Source organism: Barbatula barbatula (genome assembly GCF_947034865.1).
Source record: "Barbatula barbatula genome assembly, chromosome: 11".
Classification (NCBI taxonomy): Eukaryota; Metazoa; Chordata; class Actinopteri; order Cypriniformes; family Nemacheilidae; genus Barbatula; species Barbatula barbatula.
Window position 1 is genome coordinate 16,761,717 of NC_136774.1, and position 22,674 is coordinate 16,784,390.

General features: G+C 38.0%; 2 protein-coding genes across 3 annotated transcripts; one reads left to right on the top strand and one right to left on the bottom strand.

Annotated features, from left to right (window-relative positions):
* Nucleotides 1-1,234: 1,234 nt before the first annotated feature.
* Nucleotides 1,235-6,488, bottom strand: lrrc47 (leucine rich repeat containing 47). The gene is made up of 7 exons (XM_079467134.1): nt 5,648-6,488; nt 4,764-5,231; nt 4,531-4,647; nt 3,757-3,872; nt 3,215-3,317; nt 2,841-2,930; nt 1,235-1,913 (listed from the first exon to the last, which is right to left on the bottom strand). The coding sequence occupies exons 1-7, from the start codon at nt 6,302-6,304 to the stop codon at nt 1,692-1,694; spliced, it is 1,773 nt and encodes a 590-aa protein (XP_079323260.1). The 5' UTR covers nt 6,305-6,488; the 3' UTR covers nt 1,235-1,691.
* On the top strand, nt 6,488-22,648 carry cep104 (centrosomal protein 104). Of its 2 annotated transcripts, XM_079467132.1 has the most exons (22): nt 6,488-6,546; nt 7,133-7,259; nt 7,478-7,651; nt 7,797-7,935; nt 8,021-8,083; nt 9,741-9,817; nt 9,902-10,082; nt 10,270-10,425; nt 11,244-11,456; nt 11,913-12,119; nt 12,412-12,579; nt 13,857-14,030; nt 14,812-14,988; nt 16,595-16,795; nt 17,332-17,427; nt 17,545-17,605; nt 18,405-18,474; nt 18,649-18,757; nt 18,858-18,996; nt 19,232-19,299; nt 20,195-20,285; nt 20,631-22,648. In XM_079467132.1, the coding sequence occupies exons 2-22, from the start codon at nt 7,147-7,149 to the stop codon at nt 20,747-20,749; spliced, it is 2,796 nt and encodes a 931-aa protein (XP_079323258.1). In that variant the 5' UTR covers nt 6,488-6,546; nt 7,133-7,146; the 3' UTR covers nt 20,750-22,648. The 2 variants fall into 2 exon arrangements, with proteins under 2 accessions (XP_079323258.1, XP_079323259.1); XM_079467133.1 differs by lacking the exons at nt 18,405-18,474; nt 18,649-18,757; nt 18,858-18,996; ... (1 more) ...; nt 20,195-20,285; nt 20,631-22,648 and adding an exon at nt 18,113-18,360.
* Nucleotides 22,649-22,674: the final 26 nt, after the last annotated feature.

Genomic DNA, 22,674 nt, shown 5'->3' on the forward strand with positions numbered 1-22,674 from the left:
AAGAGTCTTCGGTTCTTTCTCTGTCATTTGCACTGAGGTTACTGAGCTCTACATCAAGAGTCACAGGGGTCTTCAGGTTATGCGGTCGATGTGCCAGGTCTGGTTCCTTCTCAATAAAGACACCCAGCTTGCTGTAGATCAGCTGGGATGTTGCAGACAACTGACATCCCTGCTTTTGTCTGTCAAACACCACCTTGTCCACTCTTAAAATATTGGCTTTCTTTTCCAACTGCTGCTCCTCATATCCTCCCACCAAACTTGGCACACAAGTTTTTGGGCTGTATATTGGTGGCAGCGAGTTGCTCTTTGCCAAAGTCCTCACACCGTTACCTTTAGTTATTGGCATTACAATTTTTTGTGGTTTGCTGTTGAGATCTTTGCCTTTGTTGGACAATGCCCCCCATGTTGACTTCTTTCCAATCATCTCCAGACACCGAACAGATGGGCTGGAGACCTTCAGTGTCTCAAGCTGGTGGAAATGATCTTGGATGTTAGGAGCTTTGTTGTATCCACTCTTCCATCTTGTCCTGCGATCCCAAACATCATGCCTCTGAGTCATTTTCATAACTTTAAGTGGTCTCAGAAAGGTGGTCTGGTGTGAATTTTATGTGGCATGATGCCTTGTCCCGAGACGGAGTGTCCTGCTTGTATCTCTTGTAGATAGCTCAGACGTACTCTCCTCCTCTTTACATTTCCTGAATCTGCCAGTCATTCGATCTGTAACCAAACCCCAAGTATTCATGTGCCCTACAGGCACAAACAAACACAGGATGCAAGCAATGCTAGTTCACCAACGTCTGAAGAGCTGCATTTTAAAATAGTTAAATTATAATTTTATTTTAATGACTAAAGAAGTATTACGCTTAAAAAAAAATCAGATATCAATGCAAAACTAGGTTAAAAATACATGCTCCTGGACATAAATGTGACAAAACAGTTTGTTAAAAGTGATAGTTCACCCAAATAAATCTGTCATAACCCTCGTCATTTTAAACCTTAAGGACTTTCTTTCGTCCACAGAACAGAAAATACGATATTTTGAAGAAAGTCTGTAACTGAACAGCACTGGCTCCGATTCACTTTTATTGTATGGACACAAAACCAATGCATGTGAATGGGGACCAGTTAACAACATTCTTCAGAATATCTTATTTTGTGTTCTGTGGAAAAAAGAAAGCCATAAAGGTTTAAAATGACAAGAGGGTGAGTAAATGATGACAGAAATTTCATTTTTGGGTTATCACTTTAACTATAAAGCTTTTCCATTAGCGCCATGAAATGAAAACACAGAAAGTCTACAAGTCACATTTATTTAATTGACAAAAAAGATGCCTGGGGTTAATATGATATAGAGGTAATAGTTACAATCACACAAAATCTTTTGCGTTACATTATTTGGTATGGACAAGGTGAGTTACGTCATAGTCAGAGGGACAATTAGGAACAGTGTCTGGATGGTGTAACAAAGGAGACTCATAAAGATTTAAACTCGTCAAAGTTACCCCACTGCATAAAATGCAACACCAGTCCTGTGAATTTAAGCAAGGGCCAAATGGACACGGTATAATATGCATATTTCACTTTTGAAGACACTTTATTAGGAAGTGTAAACAAGAACAGTTCAAAATGATTTTTCATTTAATATTATGTTTAATGACCGATTTAGTACAGAAATCAGCATTGGAATTTTGTTATCGGATGACTGTTAGATTGACATTTTCAGAAATCAGGTCAGTTTTTGATGGGTAGACCACTTTAAGGTTTTCATCAACATCCACAACCTTCACTTGAAGAATGGTGAGTTCGTGGGATGTCTGGTTTTCTGAGGCACAATCTGAAACTGCATCCGCTTCTTCATCTGAGCCCCCGTCCTCCTTCTGCTCGAAGGTCAACTTATTTAGCTCTGCCATTTTCTAAAACAGAACACAAAATACTGTCAAAGTTTGCGAACTCTTTACCCTAAAGCGGGATAGATTTTAAAACTATTGGCAGATGCAGTTACAACAGTGTGGAACAGCATATTCTCTTGGCTGTCAGCAGCGAACCTTATAATTGCTGATGAAAGTCTACATGAGATGACCTTGATAACTGCTTTAGAGGCACTGAAAGTGTGATTATTGAGAATGTCTTACGTTATCTCAGTGCAAGATATTATTTAGTAGTTATTTGAGCTGGCGTAAAAGACCGCAAGAGTGGAACAGATAATTTGTCTTGAGGTAAAAATCTCACAGCTGCAATCCAATCCACATTCTCAGTTGGCAGGTTTTCCACCATGTCACGATTTTGTATTCAGGTCAGGTGCCTTCCATTATTAAATTTGTTTCGAAATATAAGAACTACATAACCATTGCCGCCTTGATTCATACAGTAAATGGCTTTTGTGAAGTATGTGTACCCAACTATTTCAAATAATGCTACTAGAATTTTGCATTAATTAAACTAAACATGCATTTTGGGCTAATATTATCTGCTACAGAATCCAAGCTCTTGAATTGCAAGTGTATTATGTGCCTCTGTGACACTGTACACCGCATGTGCGTGTCTGCAGAAAGATGAGCTCATTTCTTCCACAACGGTCTCAGAGTTTAAAAACTGTGCATTAAAATACACAACATTACTGATCCAATCCAGCACTCCTGCAGGACATACTCAAATCCCTGCCCTCCCTGAAATGTTCATCATAAAATATTCTAGTTTGTGTATGTGTATTGTGTGCATAAGCATTTATACAAGAATTATTGTATTTTTGCATACTAAAGGAATACGCTTTTATGTTTGAATCAAAAAACACATTCTCACATGCACGAACACAGTAAGCAAATAGCACTCAGTAATCTTACTGTTATCAGTGTGTCCATGACATCTTTACAGACTTGCAGACTGGTGGAGCTTGTCACTTCTAAGAAAAGCTCACATGTGGTCTTCTTTATCTGCATAGACACAATGATGATAGTGTCAAAAATAGCATACATTTATAATAACAGAACAATGTTTGAACATGGTATAACTGAATTATTGATAGATAACTGACATATAAAATGATGCTGACAATGTTCTTTGGAAAAAAGGAAATACAGTCGGGAGGGAAATTGACCGATAACCCTTCTCATTGACATCGGATAAGGAAGTCATTAAAAAACACATAAAATCCGCACTCAAACAATATACCTGCACCATATCTGATCATTCCTCAAGGCATAAACTCAAAGATTACCTTCGTCCTCTCACTGTTTGTGATTGGTGGGAATGAGATCACATGATCTTCTGCGTCAACCAGGCAGGGATAAAGATCTTTGCCATCAAGGAGTTGAAGGTATCTGTTATAGAATGAAAAGAGACAAAGCAGGAATACGTCAATAAAGCATAAACAAAGTAATGAATCTGTCACAGCTCAGTATTTGCACTTAGAGTTCTGTGCCGCCCATGTAATTATGTGGATGAAATTACACCAATTAAGCATGACAACAGGTTAAATATCTCACAAATGAGGGATATTTCTTGGATCATTAAAAGAGGGCAGAGACGGTAAACAATATAGGGAACATGACCTGGACCGTCTGCTTTGCATTTTAAAATATGTGAATTTTTTAAATGATCAAATTCAATATTCATGATCAAAGTTACTGGTTTCGACAATTTAGCCCTCTGCTGGTTAAATTTCACCGTTCAATCAAATGATAATGGATTAAATTATTAAGAACTTACGTTGGTATTCATATTATAATCATTATTAACTTATTAAGCATTTCATCTCACTTGTGAAGTCCTGAAACATTTTGCCGTTTTTTCTGTTTTCTTTGCTCATCGGCTTCCTGTTGCAGTTGCTTCAAAAGTTGTGCTGCCTTAATCTCCTTACGACCCAAAGGAACTATCTGCACACACATTTATTGCAAGAACAAAACATTGAAACCCATTGTATTGCCTTTTGGTCTCGGAGGCAGGTGTTGAATTTACTGGCAACACAGAGAAAAACAAAAGCAAGATGAAAGGCTGTGCATTTATTATTAAAAACTGAGGATAATGGGACTTCTCTGTGTCATTAATCAGCTAGTGGGGCTTTGAAACTAGATTCTTGCCATTCATAAACAAACTGTGTGGACAACTTGCATTAAAAATTCATTTCATTCTCTGTTTGACCGTTATGCAATAAGTGAAGGTGCTCTGATTGAGGAGTCATGCATCACCCTGAAGGGCCAATATGCTGAAAACATCAAGATCCTTACTATTTGAATATGTCAATAATAAATTTCATTTAACCCTTCTAATCTTGTTCATTTGATTTCCTGATGTTTGTCGATCCATTCAAGCGTATTCAGCATGTCTGTGAGGGTGAGACTTTTATTTACATATAAAGTTATTCTACATAACCTTTGTAAACAGAAACCTCCAGCTTGAACCTGAAAAATTCTTGATTTGTGTTCCAGACGTGTGTTGTCTGTTTGCTGTTTGAACGTTCTCCAAGCATATATTTTTACATGGCCTGAATAAACCTTTTTCACTCATTTCATTCAAACAATCATCCACTCGTACCTTTAGTATATCTGGAGGTCTGACGTCGTACAAAAGAGGGGCCTTAACTAAGGTCATGTCATGAGTTGCTATGGTCGCCGTCGTCCTTCTGGCACAAATCTCATCATGAAGTTTGGTCTACAAAGAGAGATTAATAAAATGTTTGCTTAAAATACACAAGCTAAAATGTGTACATAATTAGAAGAAATATAGCTGAGATTTCAGTTTGGTTGATCAGTTCAATCTTTCCCCACCTGAGTAGTTAGAAACCTCTTGAGAGCATTTCCCTTTCTGAGGTTCATGCCCTTCACGATGCAGCACACTATGTACGGCCGGACATCCTTAACGCCTGGGGAAACTTTCACCATAACTGCTGAAGGTGTTTCAGATAGGTGCAAAACTCTCACAACCATCCTGTTGAGCTCATCCACTTCCTCCATCTCTTTTTTGCCCTTCCGCTTTCCAGCACTTTTCTTCACGGAGACGTTGCCTCCGGTGTCGTCCTTCTCGCCTGCCTCTCCGTCCTGCTGCTTGCCTTTTCCTTTCCCCCTTCCACCTGCCCTTAGGTAGTCCAGCACAGATTTGGTCTGGCAGCCGTTCACCATCTTCTCAAGCCTCTTGTCCTTCAGCTTGTTGCCTTTAAAATTGATCTCCTTCAGCTTGGAGCAATTGGCCAGCTCAGATGGGAGCTCCTGGAGCTTGTTGCTGGAGAGATCCAAAACCTAAAATGAGGAAGCAGGATTCACACAAATCCCAAAATGCCGGATGAAACCGATAACACAGAACCTAAAATACAAATATACCAAGAAGTGCGAGAAACCATTAGAAATGTTGTGTTATTTTCTGTTTTGGTCTAGTGCTGAAAATGTAATACAAATTATAATGGTCTCCATTAAAATACATTTCATTATGAACACTGTGTACCACTAAAACATTAGAAAATTATTTAACACTATATATTATGTTGGGCCATATTTCAGTATGATTTAATGGGGTTCTATTGATTCCCATTCAATCATCCATTCCCAACAGAGATCATTACAATTTCCATCAAAACCAATCCAATTACCAATATAACTATTACATTAGCTAAATTCCTAAAATGTTACTAAAACTATTATATACAACATCAACACACCTTAAGAGCTGTAAGGTTATGAACATCACTGCTCAGATCCTCTATCACGTTTTCTGACGCAATGATGCTGCTGAGGAGTTCCAGTTTCGTGGACCACAAGGCATCCGGGAGCCGTGAAAGCGCATTTTTGGATACGTTGATGGTGGCGAGCTTTACACATTTGCTCAGACCCTCGGGCAGAGCTGTGATGTTATTACAACTTATGTTTAAAGTGTTGAGCTCGCTCAACTCGCAGATGTCCTCGGGCAAAACCTGCAGCCGGTTGACAGACAAATCCAGGACTTTGATCGCCTTCAGCTCGCCGATGCTCTTTGGGACTGACGTGAGTTTGTTCCTGCAGAGGATCAGGCTCTGCAGATGAGACAGTTGTCTGATGCTTTCACTGACCTCATGTAGACTGGGACACTGACTGATCTCCAAGTAGTTTAGGAGCGCAAGGGAATAAAGCCGCTGGTGAATTCCGCCGCAGCTCTGTATCTTTTTGTCAAACGCAGAGCCTTGAAGTACTAGCTCACGTCTGTTTTCCTTTTCTGCCTTTTCTATTTCTGGCCATACGTTCTGTGAGGTGTTTTCTTGTGCCATGCCGTCCAACTCATTCAAACCGGAACGAGGACGGGGCATAACCCGGAAGAGCTCATGAGGATACATTTTTCGCATGCAAGTTTTCTATTTGCAATTCATTTAAAACGTAATATTTAAGCGCGTAAGAAGGGATGTATTCTTACCACTAAACCAATTTCATAAACGACGTACTACGCTGTTTCATGACTTCAAATTGTTATTATGAAGAACTACAACTACCAGCATGTTTTCGATATAAGCTACTGTTGCGCATGCGCACAGGTTTCAGTTGTTAAACGGTGGTTATGGAGATAAACGGAGGCAGCTGCGGTATTTGGGTAAACACCTTTTAAAAAGCATATTGAGTCCGCAAAATAAGTTTTTATTAAAGATTCATTAATGGGTTAAACTTCATGTAACTGATGTTGATTTTTTTATTGCTGTTTTGCAAGAGTTCTAAGCCTAATGTAACTGTTAGGCTAGCCAGGTAACACGCTAGCGCTCAATATCTAAAGCACAACCAACATTGCATTGATATGTGTCATTTATAATATGTTATATAAATCTTTTAAACAAATGTTTATAGCAGGTACAGTGATGTAACAGGTTGCTATGTGGTATTGACAAACCTTCAAAAGGTGTTAAAAATCTGTATAGATTGGTAAATTACATTTTCAATGCGAAAAGTTGTTTAATGTTCTGGTTCATGTCAGTAGTGTGGATTTAATTTAGCATACCTCAACACAATACACAATACACAAATGTTAATATCATGTTGTATCCCTGAACTCTTTGTAAGTCGCTTTGGATAAAAGCGTCTGCTAAATGACTAAATGTAAATGTGTCCTAAATGGCTTTTGTTGAAGACTGTTATTTTAGTGCTGTGTGATATTTCTCATCGTGTTCTCTTTACATCTCCTTTAGACCTCAGGTACGGGATGCCTCATAAGATAGGCTTCACTGTGATCAGCTGGTCTGGTCATGAAGACAACTACAGTGCCAAAAAGTTGATGGTCCATGCACCCACCAACAATGGCTGGAGATCCACCAGGTTAATGAACTTAGCAAGGCTTGATTGAATAAATATCTGTTAATTAAACCATTTTGATCTATTTTTATTAACAGTATATATCTGAATTACCTAATATCCGAACCATTCGTGGTTGCTTTTACCAAAATGTTCGAGTGTCATACAGTATTTATTTTTTGCGAAGATATAAATGAAATTAATGAAAGTATTAAATATAATGCCATCATTGCTGTGTGTAGGTTCTGTCCATTTCCTCAGGAAATCACTCTTCTGTTAGTTGAGAGATGTCGCATAAGAAAACTTCAGCTGCTGGCCAATCAGTACCTGATACCGTCCAAGATAGAATTCCATGTTGGAGACCGAATGCCAGAGCCCAGCCCACCAGAGCAGGCTCAATACCTTCAGAGACTTGGGTGAGGAAATACTGAACAAAATAAAATTCTGCTCTTTTTGGTTAAATCTTTACTTACAGTTGCCAATCTGGCTGACACAGAGTGAGATATCCCTGCAGTTTTGCTGAGCTCAGAGATCTGATCTTAAATGTTTTGTATTGTGCAGATATGTGTCTCTTTCGGACAATGAGAAGACTGGTTTCAGAGCCAGAGAGCTGAAGTCAGTTCACGTTGATGCAGTGGGGACATGCCTGAAACTCACCTTCCACAAAAACCATGTCAATCAATACAATGTCTATAACCAGGTATGAACAGATGCTTTATTTGCATTATTTCCAATTTGCATCATATCTCTGCTATTTTAGCTCACCTTCTTTTCTTGAATTATAGGTTGCATTGGTGGCCCTTAATATTTTGGGGGACCCTGTAGATGGAAATTACATCAGCACAGCAGTAAGTATGGGTTTGCTTTATGGAGTATTCCAGTACTCTTTATTTTGACCTCCGGGTGGCGATGATTCCTTCTTAAACTCTATGCTCCGAATAAGAAAAACATGTTAGAGTTGTGACCAGTCAATTTTCACCAGAAAAAATTTAATAATTTATAGGTTTCCTCAAAAATAAATCCTATAAATACCAGATTTTTTCTCTTTTGTTAAATTGGTCGGAGTGAGAATGTTGCATAATTTATTTGTGTACAATGTAAAACCAAATTGAGAATCCTTATAATTTAAAAAAATCTTCATAGTTATGTTAATTATATTGACAGTAATGAAAGGACTCTGTTGTATGACTGTTGGATTTCCTTTATTTTTCCTTTCAGTTTTATTATAATTTAAATTACAATTCAAAATCCTTTTGTGCATTAACATGAGATTTATTCAATGAATTAAGAAAATTCCATTATATCATATCGTAATAAATCAATCTAAGTTTCTTTCTTAAATTCTTAATTCCCTATAATAAATCTTCATTTCATAATTGTCTAAAACCTTTACACTACACCTGGCACCAAATTGTCTACACCCGTTTGCAGAATCAGCCATTCCAGGACAACAAAGAAGTTTTTAATACTAGAAGACTCTCCATGTCCTTATTGTCAAAGTCCTCTGTCCTTCAAACATGTTTTAGTAGATTGTGCTGGTTTTAACCCTGTGAGAAAATGTTCTTATACAGATAAATCATTTTTATTAAGACATAATAATAATAGCCTACCACCTAAACAGTTTTAGAATTTTTTGAAAAAATAAAGGATAAAAACCTAATTGAACATTTACATTAATGTTCTCGCCATGAAAATGACCATGGAAGCTGGTATGGTGTAAAACAAACAAACACTATAACAGGCAGTTGAGGGAGTAAAATCAACCTACAGTTTTTGTTGCGTTTACTCGTGCATGTTCTGAACAGATCTTACATGTTAAACAGAAGTTAAAGCTGTGTGTGTGTGTGCATGCTGCGGTCCTTGAGCAGGTGTACTGGTTTGTGCTTAGTGTTTCTAAAGTTTTGGAATGCCGTGTGTAATGTGAGTCAGAGCTCCACGAGCACAGCACAGCAGAGCTTCAAATCAGATCACTCATCAATATATCCATATCACCATCTCACTTCCCCCTCTGTCTTTCACATGCTCTCTTTCTCTTCTTACGCTCACCTTGTCTCCCCCCACTGTTTTTTCCTCTGACTTCCTCTCTCTCTTTTGCTCCCTCTTCTTACTAACAATCTCTGCATTGTTTATCTCTAATCCTCTCTCTCTTTCTCTGTTTGTGTATTTGTGACTTCCTGGTGATAATAACTGTTGGTTCTCAGGCAGAAATCATCATTTTGTGTTTATTGATCAGAAGTTAATAGTGGGATGGCATTTATTTTGACAGTATTATACTTGAGGAATCCATATTCCTGGTTTCCAGCATGCATTAAAAGCATTTCCATAATTTTTTTAGTGAGTATGAATGTTCTCTAGTTATGCTTTGCTGGAAAATATTGTGAGAGCTCTTTTCAAATCCCTGTCTTATAGCCATGTAAAAGTCATGGCAGTAAACTAGTCAGAAAATGTGGTTATCTTGATGTTTTTTTATTTCCAATAACACGTTTGTGGTCTGCGTGTTCCCAGGGAAGCAGAGATCAGCTGATTGATCAATATCTCAACAGCAGTCAACACAGCTCAGCCCTGGATGGCACACACACAGGGTACACCTGAAAAAATACTCTTCTAAATACTTTGTGCATGCGATTTCTTTGTTTTTCTGTTTTCAATGTATTATTGTCTCTTAGACTCTCGAGTTATAAAGGCGCTTCCATCTCGCCGCTCGATGACCTGGCGTTTGACATGTACCAGGACCCTGAAGTGGCCCATATCATCCGTCTGCTTGACCAGAAAAAACAGGACCTGGTTCAGCAAGAGAAATTTGATCTGGCCAAAACACTCAAACAGGCAATCGCTGATCTGCAAAAGGTCATTGGTTATACTTTGTATCTACTTTTCGGTCACTTGTAGTTTATTATCGATAGATGAACCTTAAAGGCTTGAGAAGGTTGAAATGCATCTCTTTAATAACATTGTAATTATAGCCTTGTAGTCATTACTGACCAAATGAAAGGTTTCAGTGTTAAAACAACTACTCTATTCTTATTCTGGTTAGGTGGGTGAGCGTTTGGGCCGGTATGATGTGGAGAAACACAGTGCCATAGAACGAGAGGACTACGACACCGCCAAGGAAAAGAAAGAACAAATGGATGCTTACAGGCTGAATGTCTACCAGCAACTGGAGCTCCACAACCTCCTGGACATCAGTCAGGTAAACATCCATCGTTACATCTTATAATTTAATGAATCCGTGTTTGTAGCCTCTTATATTCCTGTTTGACAGCGTTATTCATTTTTCTCCATCAAACACACAAACAATCTTTTGCCTTGAGGGCCCCCGGCTCCAGTGAGATTAGTACTCTGATATGTCCGCTTCTCAGCTCAGTAGTTATTGTGCCGGCTCTCCCGAGATCAGGTGCTTGCTTCCTACGTATCTGATACGGGGAGATATATTTATGCATTAGATAATGAACCACAATCACGCAGCACTCATTTTGTGTGTGACTGCGAACCTTTGCTGAGATCGACCCTTTTGTGTGATGGCTTTTGTTCACATAGTCAGTGTTTAAGATATAGAATAGAGAGTAGGTCGGCATTTGTTGGCCTTTAAGTAATATAGGTTTTTAAGTAATATAATTTTGTGCAATATCCTTTCCTACTAATTCTTTTCTTGCTAATTTGATATAGTAAACTATTACGATTATTGCGTAAGGAACAAAAGAGTTCACCAAAATTGAAAATTCTGTCATTTACTCACCCTCAAGTTGTTCCAAATCTGCATAAGTTTCTTGATGAACACCGAGAAAGATATTTGGAAGAATGCTTGTAAGCAAACAGTTCTTGGCCACCATTGACTACCATTGTAGGAAAAATACCTTTGCACAGCCTTTTTAACACAAGAGAAGATATTTGGAAGAATGTAAAGCGAAGAAATATATAAAGATTTGGAACAACTTGAGGGGGATATATATTTCTAAACCGTCCCTTTAATAGTAACTTCAAATGTAATTTTCTATGTTGTTGTTTAAGATCCAGAGAATTTCAGAAGTTTTCAACTCTGAATTTGCCTCTCCACGTGCCGGGACACAGAAGCACACCCCTCATCTGGTGAATTCACCAAGAAAGAGGAGTCAAGGGCAAGATGAGATCGATTCAGAAGAGCAGGAAACTCCAAAGCCTGTCAGTCCCAAACACACAGTAGCCCCAACACCCCTCACTCCTCCTCAGAACTCCAGGAGTGATGTAAGTCCTAATATATCAAATGTATATTATAAGAAAATGTGGACGTATAGCTTGATGTAGATGTGTGTATCTTATTGAAACTCCGCTCTTTTGCATTCCTCACCAGTGAATAAATCCAGATCTTTACTGACACAAAGCAAGTCTTTGTAAATGTAATATCTGTGTGTGGCTTTACATGCTTGTCAAGGATTTGCTGTGGCAGCCCACAGAAAGTTTTTTGTTTCAGAATTTAATTAAAAGGTTTAAAGGGAATGCAAGTATTGCTGCTAATGGCAAAGATAGTGGAGTTACAAAATAAGGAATGTTACTAAACACATTCCCAAACGCTGTACTTTACATAACATTGTTTATTTTGTCTGCCCCGGCCTTCATTCTTTGGACAAACAGCGTAAACAAAAATAGACAACTTACAAATGGCTTACTTGAAGAAAGTGAGTATGTTTGTATGTTTCACAGATGAGTGCCACTCCTTATGATGAGAGGCCGCTCCCTGCTCTAAGGAACCGGTCAAGTGATCAGTTGGTCAGTCAGCTTGAGGAAATGATCCCTCTGACAGTCTCAAGTACCCCACGCAGCCCTGGGGTCCCGGGACAACCAGAAGCGCTCTCAGAGAATGCCCTGAGAGAGGCCAGTCTGCCCATCGAGATCTATGGAGACAGTCTGGTAAAGCACAACATTTGCAGTTATTGATTGGTTGATTCTTGTGAATGAAAAGCAAATCAGGATTCCTGCATGTGCCATACATCCAAACTCTTTTCATAGCATTCATTGGTTTATTTTAAACCCAAATTTCCTGTACTGTCCGGTCAATCAGTTGTAATGGGTTTTAGTGTTTAACACCTACCTGAGATTACCATCTGTAACAACTGTTTATGGTCTCACAATACTGGACATAGGTCAAAAGATCATGTGTTTTTTTTCTGGGATGTCCTCACTTTCTCAGTTGCTCTCTTAGGTGGCAGGGGCCTTTTCTAAGACCTGGTCCTACAGAGAGGATGCCTTGCTGGGGGTCTACAAAAAACTGATGGAGGTCCCACCTGGAACCCCAAAAGCAGAACTGCGAAGCATGGCGAGAGCTGCTGTGTTCCTCTGCAAGAAAGCTCTCACCGATAAAGTGTCATCCGTACGTGATCTCTCTCTCTATCTTTTTATGCAGTCTCTTTCTCTGACTATCAGCTTCTGATTTTCTCTCTCCATCACACTTTTTTTTCTCTGGCTCGCTCTCTCGTTCAAATTTTTCTCACGATCTCTTCGTTTCAGTTTGATTTCAGATGTAAGACAGAACGGCACCATCTGCAGTACTGATAGTTTTGAGTGTTCAGCGGGTGTCATGTTCTGTCTAGTATTGTAGATTATCTGTAGAAGTGATACAGCAACAAACGTGGGATAAAGCCTGGCTTTATCCGATGGGCGCCCTCAGCCTTGGGTTCGAGGGAAACTGTGAGAGAACAGGTTTTTGCTAACAATGGGCTAGACTCTGGAGGGTCTGTAGAATAATGTTGTAATGGTCATCTACGGATACTGCTATTCTGCAGATTTATATTAAATTGACGGTCTAGTTAAGACTTAAGTTTAGAAAAGAAACACTTAACAATGTTATCAGCGTTATCAGCCGTCTAGAATATATGGATCTTCTTTTGTATGTTCTTAGTGCCCACAAAAGTGACTTGGCATCAACCAGATGCATTTTTAGAGTCATCACACAACTCTGAAACCTATAAAGACCTTTTTTTCCATATCTATGTAAAACATGGGCTTGTCAGGCAAATGAAGTGTCCCCGTTGATGAATTTGTCATGGGAAAAGTACTTTAATATATTTACATAAGAGCTGCTCGACATGTTAAACTCTCAATGTTTCTCTTTAGCGTGAGTAAATGTCTCTGTCCCTCAGGCATTTGGTTTTGTGGCCGTGATGTGACAGCTGTGTCTTTATTGCGCTGTCACGCCTTTGATATATCACCCGGTGTATGTCTGCAGCCTCACAGGGGTTCATTCATAAACTGTTTTAAATGATTGTACTGAACAATGTGTCCACTGCTGGACACATTCCAGTTACCCTCTCCCCGCAGTTATTTAGTTAAACAAACACAGCACAGCGTTTCACTGTGTGTTTTAGCTGGCCTGCTGATGGTCACTCTGTATCGTGTGTGTGTTGTGATGTAAAAGTCTCTGGTGGTTGTAACCAAGCGTATTAGTGCTTTTTCCCTGAAGAAGACAATGAGACGAATGCCTATTTGTTGTTATTTAGTTGTTGTTCATTTAGCTCTCAAAGTTAAATAATATACAGTATATGGGGGAATTACATTCTCTATATAGAAGTCAGTGTGTGACCCTGATGGAATAAATGACAGTGAGTGTGTATTTTAGTGTGTATAGTCACAAGGGTCTCTGTCTCATAGGTATTTCAGGCATCTCTTAAGCTGCTTTGGATGATTCTCAGTGAATTTATTCCTAAACATCAGCTGGGAAGATCAGAGGTCAGTCACTGTGTGGAACAGACCTGGAATAATCTGCTGTGTAGGACTGGAGACTCAGCCCTGAGACTCCGAACACTAGCCATCACATTCATACAGGTCAGTATAATCCTGAAATGAGTTTTTCTTAAGATCTTCTCAAAACATTTATTTTAGGAATACACGTACGTAGATTCCTGACCTTTGTACGATTCTGCTACAAATATGAAGATGTCTACAGTTTTTTAAAGGGATAGGTCTCCCAAAAATTAAACTATTTCATAATTTACTCATCTTCTTGTAATTTCCAACCTGTATGACTTTGTATAATTTCTTCTGCAGAACAGAAAAATATATGTTGAAGAATGTTGGTTACCAAACAACAGCGCTACCCATTGACCTGCATTGGTTTTGTGTTCATGCTATAAAATTGGATGTGTACCGCTGTTGTTTGGTTACCAGCATTCTTCAAAATATCATCTTTTGTGTTCTGCAGTAAAATGAAAGTCATACAGATTTAAAATGACTAGAGATCACACTAGAGAAAGAACTTTCATTTTTGGATGTACTATCCCTTTAAGTCTTTGTTGAAATATATACTGATGTTAAGACAGCTATTAGTACGTTTGACACAAAACACTTGTAATATGCTAGAGTGTCTTTTACTTCTAGTTTATAAAGGGTTATATGTTTTCAATAAAAATATACAAGGCAATATATTTTTGTAACACCAGAAAAGTCGCCATTGTTTGCAGAATCTTTTCCAATTGAGGACATCTGTCATGAATGTGAGGAAAGGCATGAAGCTATCTGTTAATGGCCATGCAGATGTTAGTGTATTTAAGGCATTGTTGTGTTAAAAACTGACCTTTGAGGATAAGCACGGTGTGTTTGTTTACAGGAAATGGCTTTATTGAAGGAGGTGAGAGTTCTTCAGATGGTGCCTTTGGAACTAATCAAGCCCATACAGAGCAGTTTACCTGCGAGACTGGCACTAAGCAGACTGGAACTGCTAGAGAAGCTTCTAGAACAGCTGGGCACCAAAGACTCTGGGTTCACCCTCGACAATGTCATGCGGGTATCAACAGCTCTCTCTCTCTCTCTCTCTCTCTCGCTCTCTCTCTCTCTCTCTTGAAGCAAATGATGTCCCTCACACTTGATTTCAAGCCAGTTAGCTTCTGTATTCTGTATCTAGAGCTTTATTCTTAGTTCAAAGATTTGTTGAAGATATTTTATGTACAGTTTAAAGGTAGCTGCTAAAAGCTCAAGAAATAGCTGGTTCGACTTACCTACCATGTGATAGATGACTTGCTATCATTAGATTCTGGTTTGTGTGGTAAATGGTCATAGCTGAGAGGATATGTCTAATAACACACACAACATATGAAGAGTTTGGTTCCAAAATGAGAACTCAAAGTTCAAGTTTCAAGAATCAAGTTTTTTTTAATGTGCATTTCAATTACTGCAGTGGGTTTGTTTTGATTTGAGCCCTAATAACTTAAAAAACACAGCTAACGTACAAAATAAAATAAAATATGGTAACATGATTTTAGATTTTCTTTTATGGATTTATCAAACTCTTCATATTTAACATTCACACTTTTAGGCAAAAAAGTTACTATGGTTGAGGTTAATTTTTCTCACAGCTATCATGATTTCTGGGGTTCATTTAACTGAAACAAGACAGCCTTTGTATGACACAGTGGGTGCAGTCGACCCTACGTAATGTCTGTGACTGAAAAATGACACAAGAACTGGTCTGACAGCCAAATCAATGCACAACAAAATTTCCATGATACAGTTCACAATCATCCAAAACTGTTTTTTTTCCTCTCCACGTTCCAGTACGGTAGCTTTTGTCATACACACATCTCTTAAATCGAACACTGAGGATGACTAACAAAGTCTAGGTTGGCAGCTTGTCATCATGTGCTTGTTTGCAAAACAAACCTGAGACTGTCCTACAGGAGAGTCTGTTACATTTCACAATAAACTGAAATGTAGACTGAGAGGTCTGTGTCTGCATTGTCTTGAAGTTTCTGTCTGCATTGCCTTGCATTTTAGACTTCAGTAGGTTTGAAATATAATATTTTGATTTGTATGGAGTACTTTAACTTGTTCTTTTCGGTGCTTGACAGGTCCTGGTCTCAATATGAAGACGGCACCCTGGACATTCTTTAAAACATTTCTTTTTTTGACCTATAGAAAAGTAATAATGGTCTATTCCCTCATGAGGCAAAGTTAACAATGGCTTCTGTTCCAAAAGTGTGTCTTAACGTCAATGAATCAGTCTTCTATATTTATTGGGTTTTTTCTGTTAGTTTGGCCCCCTGAACAGCAAGCAGCAGCAGAATGGTTGCTGTAGGCTACATGCAGCCATTGCTGCTAAATGTCCCCCTCCTGTTGAGGTTTCCTGGGAGATGAGATGGGCTACAGGGCACGGCACAGGGGCGATTGGGTTTCCAGTAATTAAAATGAGAGGTTCAGAGCCTGGGGTCTCATGAATGGAATCTGTGTATGCAGAGAGAAAGACAGAAAGTGAAAGACACATTAAAATATTTGAATACGTTGACAAGATTTTATGGCTTTTATTTGAGATATACAGTAACCAGTATAGTAACTTTGTAATTCAATATGTGTGTTAAGTTAAAGTCAATAGTAATTGAGTGTATGTTTTGTTTTAGTTTTTGGCAGGAGGATTGGAGCACAGTGCAGCACCAGTTCGAGAACTCTCTGTGCGACTTGTCCAGTCCTTGTACAGTCTTTATGGTAAAGCAGTTCTGAACTACCTGCCACCAGATGACTCGAGCACACGGAAAAACGTTCTATACAAAAACCTCTTTGATTCGCTAAATAAGTTGGATGGAAAAAACTTAGATACACAGGTAATGGAGCTCAATTAGTTTTAAATCATTTTTGTGTATTTTAGTATTACTCTTTCAGGTTTAAAGAGAGGCAAGTATTAACAAAATATTAGCAGTGACTGCCCATCTTTCAGTGTCCTTGGTTGTTCCGTTGGGATTTCAGATAGAATCCTCAGTAAAGAGTCCTAAGCCATGAAGCAAACCAACCCGCTTTGAGATAAATCACAATATTACATGCTTTGAATTAAAAAGGAGTGTGGACTTTTTTTCATGTAGTATTTAAACATGGAATCTAATGAAGCGGTATGAATCACATTGTCATAAAATTGAAGTGTTTGATATTATGAAGAGACTCAATTACATCTTTTGCATTGTTTACAGCAGTGTGCAAGATTATTGGTAGTGTAAAAGTTTGAACTTCGACAGAAGCATATATCATTGTATTGCCCCTATAATATAATACATCAATTTCAATATGGTAATATAGAAAAATAGAACTCTAATGCAGTAAAGCCAACATGACTTTTAACACCATTCACATTTCTGTTTCTCTGTAGAAGCCAAAAAAGGGAACAGAACGGGAAGAAGGTCAGCGCGAGAAGGAGGAAATCAGGAGCTTACAGGAGCAGATAGCAGTGCTGAAGGAGATCAGTGTAGGTTTGAGTCGACATGACGGATGTTATTCATATTTTGTCTTTCAGTGATCAATCTTTTAAATGGTTTAAATGCTGAATCCATTATTGCATTAAAAATATAAATTTGTGTTTTAGGAGAATGGGAAGGAAAATACCAAAGTACCTGAGAAAAAGGCTAAGAAGACAACAAAATCAAGTGTGTAACTTTTGCACTTGTGCATTGATAGATCTGGATAGAAACATACTGTTTTTTTATTTTATTATTCGTTATTTATTTTATATCTCATTTATTACATTATTCCCTTTATTATTATTTCCAATCTATATTTTCAAACCCTTATTAAGTTTTATGCATTTATCATATCCATTTATCATACGTATTTATTCATTTATTTTATTATTCACTTTTCGTATTATTTGTTACATTTCGTCCTTATTTTCAATAGTTTTACCTTGTTGGGTATCTTATGCTGATATGAGTATCCAATGGTCTCGATCTCAAGGTTTATATTTACGTCAGGAGACAATGTTTTGATACTGTAATCTTGCTTCGTTAACAACACCTATTGAGTCTCTTTCTAGTTAGATGAAGTTTAACAGAGCTAGACTGAGCATTAAAGCACCACTGAGAATATTCAATTTTCATTCATTTTTTGGTTTATTTAACATCACTTCTTCTCCTGCCTGCTGTTCTTCCCCTCAGCTCTGTGTATCCCTGGTGGTTGGGTTAAAGTATTGACTCACAACGGAGTTGATATTTCCGGATTTAATAAGTTCCTGACGGAGAGAGATCTAGTGAAACCAGACTCACATTTTTGATCTAGAAGATCTGCAAGCCATATTCTATGTTGGATCTAACAGCATGCTTGTTGGGGATATTGTTAAATCGAAACAAAACCAGATTCAAATTCACAATCTGAAGTATACCGGTTTTTATCTGATTTCCTCACATTATGTCAGCTAACATTAAATATGTTCCTCTCTTTTTTTATCAGCTGTTAAAAAGGAAGTCCAGACTGCTGATGGGAAAAGCAGCCAATCAGCTGTGGCGAATTCCTTAGACAAGTGAGTACCTCTCCATGAACACTTCTGTGAGTTTTGGCCTGAGCATAATTCTCACATTCATCCAGTCAGGACAGACTGACTCACCATTACATTGTGTGACTTGAGGTTATATTAATATACATTCGTTAACCTTCTGAAAGATCAGAGATGATGCTTGTAATGTTTGTCTTGCAGTTTGTGTATTTTCTGTGGGGTGCGAGATGAGTCTTTCACGGAGGATGGACTGGACCTCCACTACTGGAAACATTGTCCAATGCTGCAGCGTTGCCTTCAGTGCAGACAGGCACATAAACACTTAGACTGTCATCCTTTGTTTTGAATAGCATATTCTATAATAAAAACAGGAACTTTGTCTTATCTGTTTGTGTGTTTTTGTATTACAGGTGGTGGAGATTGCGAGCTTGACAGAGCACCTGATGACAGAGTGTGAGCGGAGGACCGATTTTACCCAGTGTCCTCTCTGCTCTGAAGCCCTTGTCCGAGACAAGTTTACTGAGCATGCTCGGAGCACATCTTGCAATCGTGAGTCTTATTGTGCATTTTTATTAAAATGTCATATTTTATGTTTAAGTCATTTCTTACATGTAAGGGCAATTGGGTGATACCAATAATGTAGGACAACCTGATCCACAATCACTCATGTCATATTTATAAATGTCGCCTTTATAAGTGGTGAATTTCTGAACTGGCAGCATTAATTCTGTGATGTTTCTTGACTATAAGTTTTGTTTTCTGGTGATGAAATGCCTTTTTTTAGCACCAGCTGCTGGAGAAATCTGTAATCACTGTCCTCTCTGCCATGAAAACTTTGCCTCAGGAGAGGAGGTGAGACCTCACACGTTCAAAAATGAAGTTTTGCCTTCACCTCAGACCAAAAACTTGTTTAATATACAGTGCTGTATATAGAAGCATTCTTTAATAAGACTAAATAAATAACCTAATTTTATATTGATATTCAATAGGGCTGCCAAACGATTAATCACATCCAGAATCAACGTTTTTGTTTGCATAATAATATGTCTGTGTACTGTTTGTATTAATTTTGTATTTATAAAGACATACATACAGATTCATACATACATATCAAGGAAATATTTCGATGCGGTTATTTATATTTACCAGTAATTGAAATGATGTATAAATGTTTATTGTTTTTTATTTTTCATAAATAAATGCATGAATGTGTATGTTTTTATAAATACCAAAAAATATGCACAGTACACAGACATATATTATGTAAATGCTGACTTTTATTCTTGATGTGAATAATCGCGATTAGTTGTTTGACAGTCCTAATATTCAAACAATAATGAAAATATGGACTATCCTGTTAAAATCACAAAACTGTGTGTTTGTGTTATATTACACAATGTGAAGTTATGAGCGTATGATTATGAAATTCACTTCTGACACTTTTCTAAAAACTTTTTTGGATGTTGAATTACAAATGCTAATCTAAACTGGATTTTTAAGGAATTCACTGTTTTGGTGAGCAACGACACACACGCGTGGTGTTTATATTCTCAAATCAGTCTTTAGGGTAATCATTAGTAATCGAAAAACATTTTCTGGCATGTACAGTAAATCATCGCAACCACTTTGCATAAGGATTTTTTACATGTGCATACCAACAATGACAAATGAATGACTCCAGTAATAAAATGAGTGTGGCCTCGCTCTCTCTCATACACCAGTAACAGTCCATGTCTTGTGTGTGCAGGGCTGGAAGTCTCATCTCATGGGAGCAGACGGTTGTAAACAGAACTCACGGCAGAGAGCGCTACAGCGGAGTACTTTCACATACACACAAGGTGATCATTCATCTCCCTTAGCCTCAATGAGACCTTTACAACCGCACTCTGTCCCCTACAAGTGCCTACCACCCCACGATGTCCTATAAAGCCCCTATAGATTCATACCAGCCGTGACCTTGAACTCTAAAAGCGCAGTGATCTATGCTGACTAACCTGACTAACTACTCCACCAGTAAGATACTTGGACACGCCTCTACTTTTCAAAACCCCGCCCTTTAAAGACACGCACACAGAGAGACCCTTGAAGGAGTTTACTCAGGGCAGGACAGGGTACAATGCGTTTCTTGTTTAATGTTTGATATATATATATATATATGATTTTCTCTTTATTTTTTGGATTAGGAAAGCTAGTGAGCACTGCTGTAGCTAAAACTGCAGCATCCACATCCGATTCAAAGAGTCGAGCGATGGGGAGAGGCAGTCGCATCCCTGCTCCTGCTTCCAGAATCAACAAGAATTGATCCAGAGGCACAAGAATTCAGGCAAGGCCTCTATCCACCGGCTACAACAGGCATAGCACAGCGTTTACACACAAAAACATTGACCTGGATGGAAAAAACCTTAATTCATAGCACAATTATGTGAATTGAAATACAGGAGCAGGTTAACCCTAAATATTGCACTGTAGTTATATTGATTTATAAATGTTCCTAAATGACACAAACAGCAGTTAGTATAGTTGATCTGAGCACACGCTGAGATAAGATTTATTCTTTGCTGAATGTAACCCAACACATACAGTAGGTGGGGATCAGCGCGACAATCTGTGTCTTGATGGTTTATGGACAGACACTTGACCAGTGAGCAAGAACCCTGCTCCGTGTTTACCTTTTAAATTCAGGTTTCTCACCTGAATGTTTTGTAATTTATTTGAAAGTTTATTCTTGTATCTTGTTTTATTTGTTTGTGTTGCTTGTGAGTGTATTGCGCTTGCTGTATTTTATGGAAACATTTTTGATTGTAGCACTTTGATATTTTAACTTTTTAAAGCACCATCAGCACAACAGCCAAATATGAAAAGTAACATTTAAAAATCTGATAATGCACTCCAGTTTCCTCATGAACTCAAAGAAAATCGTTTTTCTTGAAGAGGACAGAGACTCAGAGATTCAGATTGCACAACTTTGTGTCTCTGAGAATACCATGACTTATTGAAGCAAAAGGAGTGCCAACACATGAGGCCACTGCTGGCAGACTAATGGGCCAACAGGGATGATTTACAAGACGTCACACGATTAGACTTTCCTTCAGTATTATAATAAGTCTTGGTCTCATTTACATTTTTCTGTCAAAGTAGCTGATATAAGTTGCTGTCCCTTGTTATCTTTTTTGTGAATTAAGGCCTTTTTGTTCTAAATCTAGGACTGAGAATTGGGACAAACATTTTGCTATTTGTTGAAGCCCACATAACTAACCGTGCGTGCGTGTAGTTTAAATCATCATAGATCAACGGAACTGGAAATAATGTAAAAGGCCGAACAGGTTTATTCTGTGCCCGATAATAAGCCATAATATTATATTTAAGGTATCTGTGAGCTGCAAATGTTGTCAGTCTGGAAGGTTTGCTGCTTAAATAGCACTGCATTAAAAAACTTTACAAAGTTATGCCCGACTGACCGTAACGAACAAACCGACTTGGAACGTTTTCCAGCACAGAGGGCGTCGTGGTTGTTTCCTTTTAAGAATGTGTCATGCCTGACATAATGCGGCGTCTGTAGTTTCTATTCACTGCAGGAGCAAACATACAGGTGTGACCCATTACACTAATATACAGATACATTGCTGGAATAGGACTTCCAGTATTTTATATTCAATGAAATGAGAGTATTCTAGAAGTGGAAAATATATTTGCAAACATGGCTGATGCTTGCGTAAAAAAGTATTTATTTGGCAAACAAGAATTTGAATATAGTTTATTTATGTAATAGAGATTAATGGTAATATGAGATGCTTTGAAAGTAGAGCTTGTATTTTGTGTTTGCTATAGGCTGTATTTATTTTAGGGAGAAGGGCTGTTACTTTAGAAAGCCAAACGAATGGTCAATTAAAAGAATATTTGGTTTAGCATATTCTTGATCTTTGGAAAGACAGAAATATTGCTGTTCTGTGTGGACAGGAAACAAAGAACAGTCACAAAAAGCATTGTTGCACTTATAAGCAACCAGAGACACTTGACTTATTTTTATACATCAGTAAGAGTAATATTATGACAAGAAAATAATTCATTTTTCTCTTTCTTTATATTTCTAAATCATCACACATTAATGTCATATGCCTCAGGTCAATATATCAACATCAGTGGAACCTGATATCTGCTTTGTAATTTTGTCTGTCAAAAAACGTTTTAATAAATGTTATTGAAAAAAGTGATGTCATGTTTTGTTTC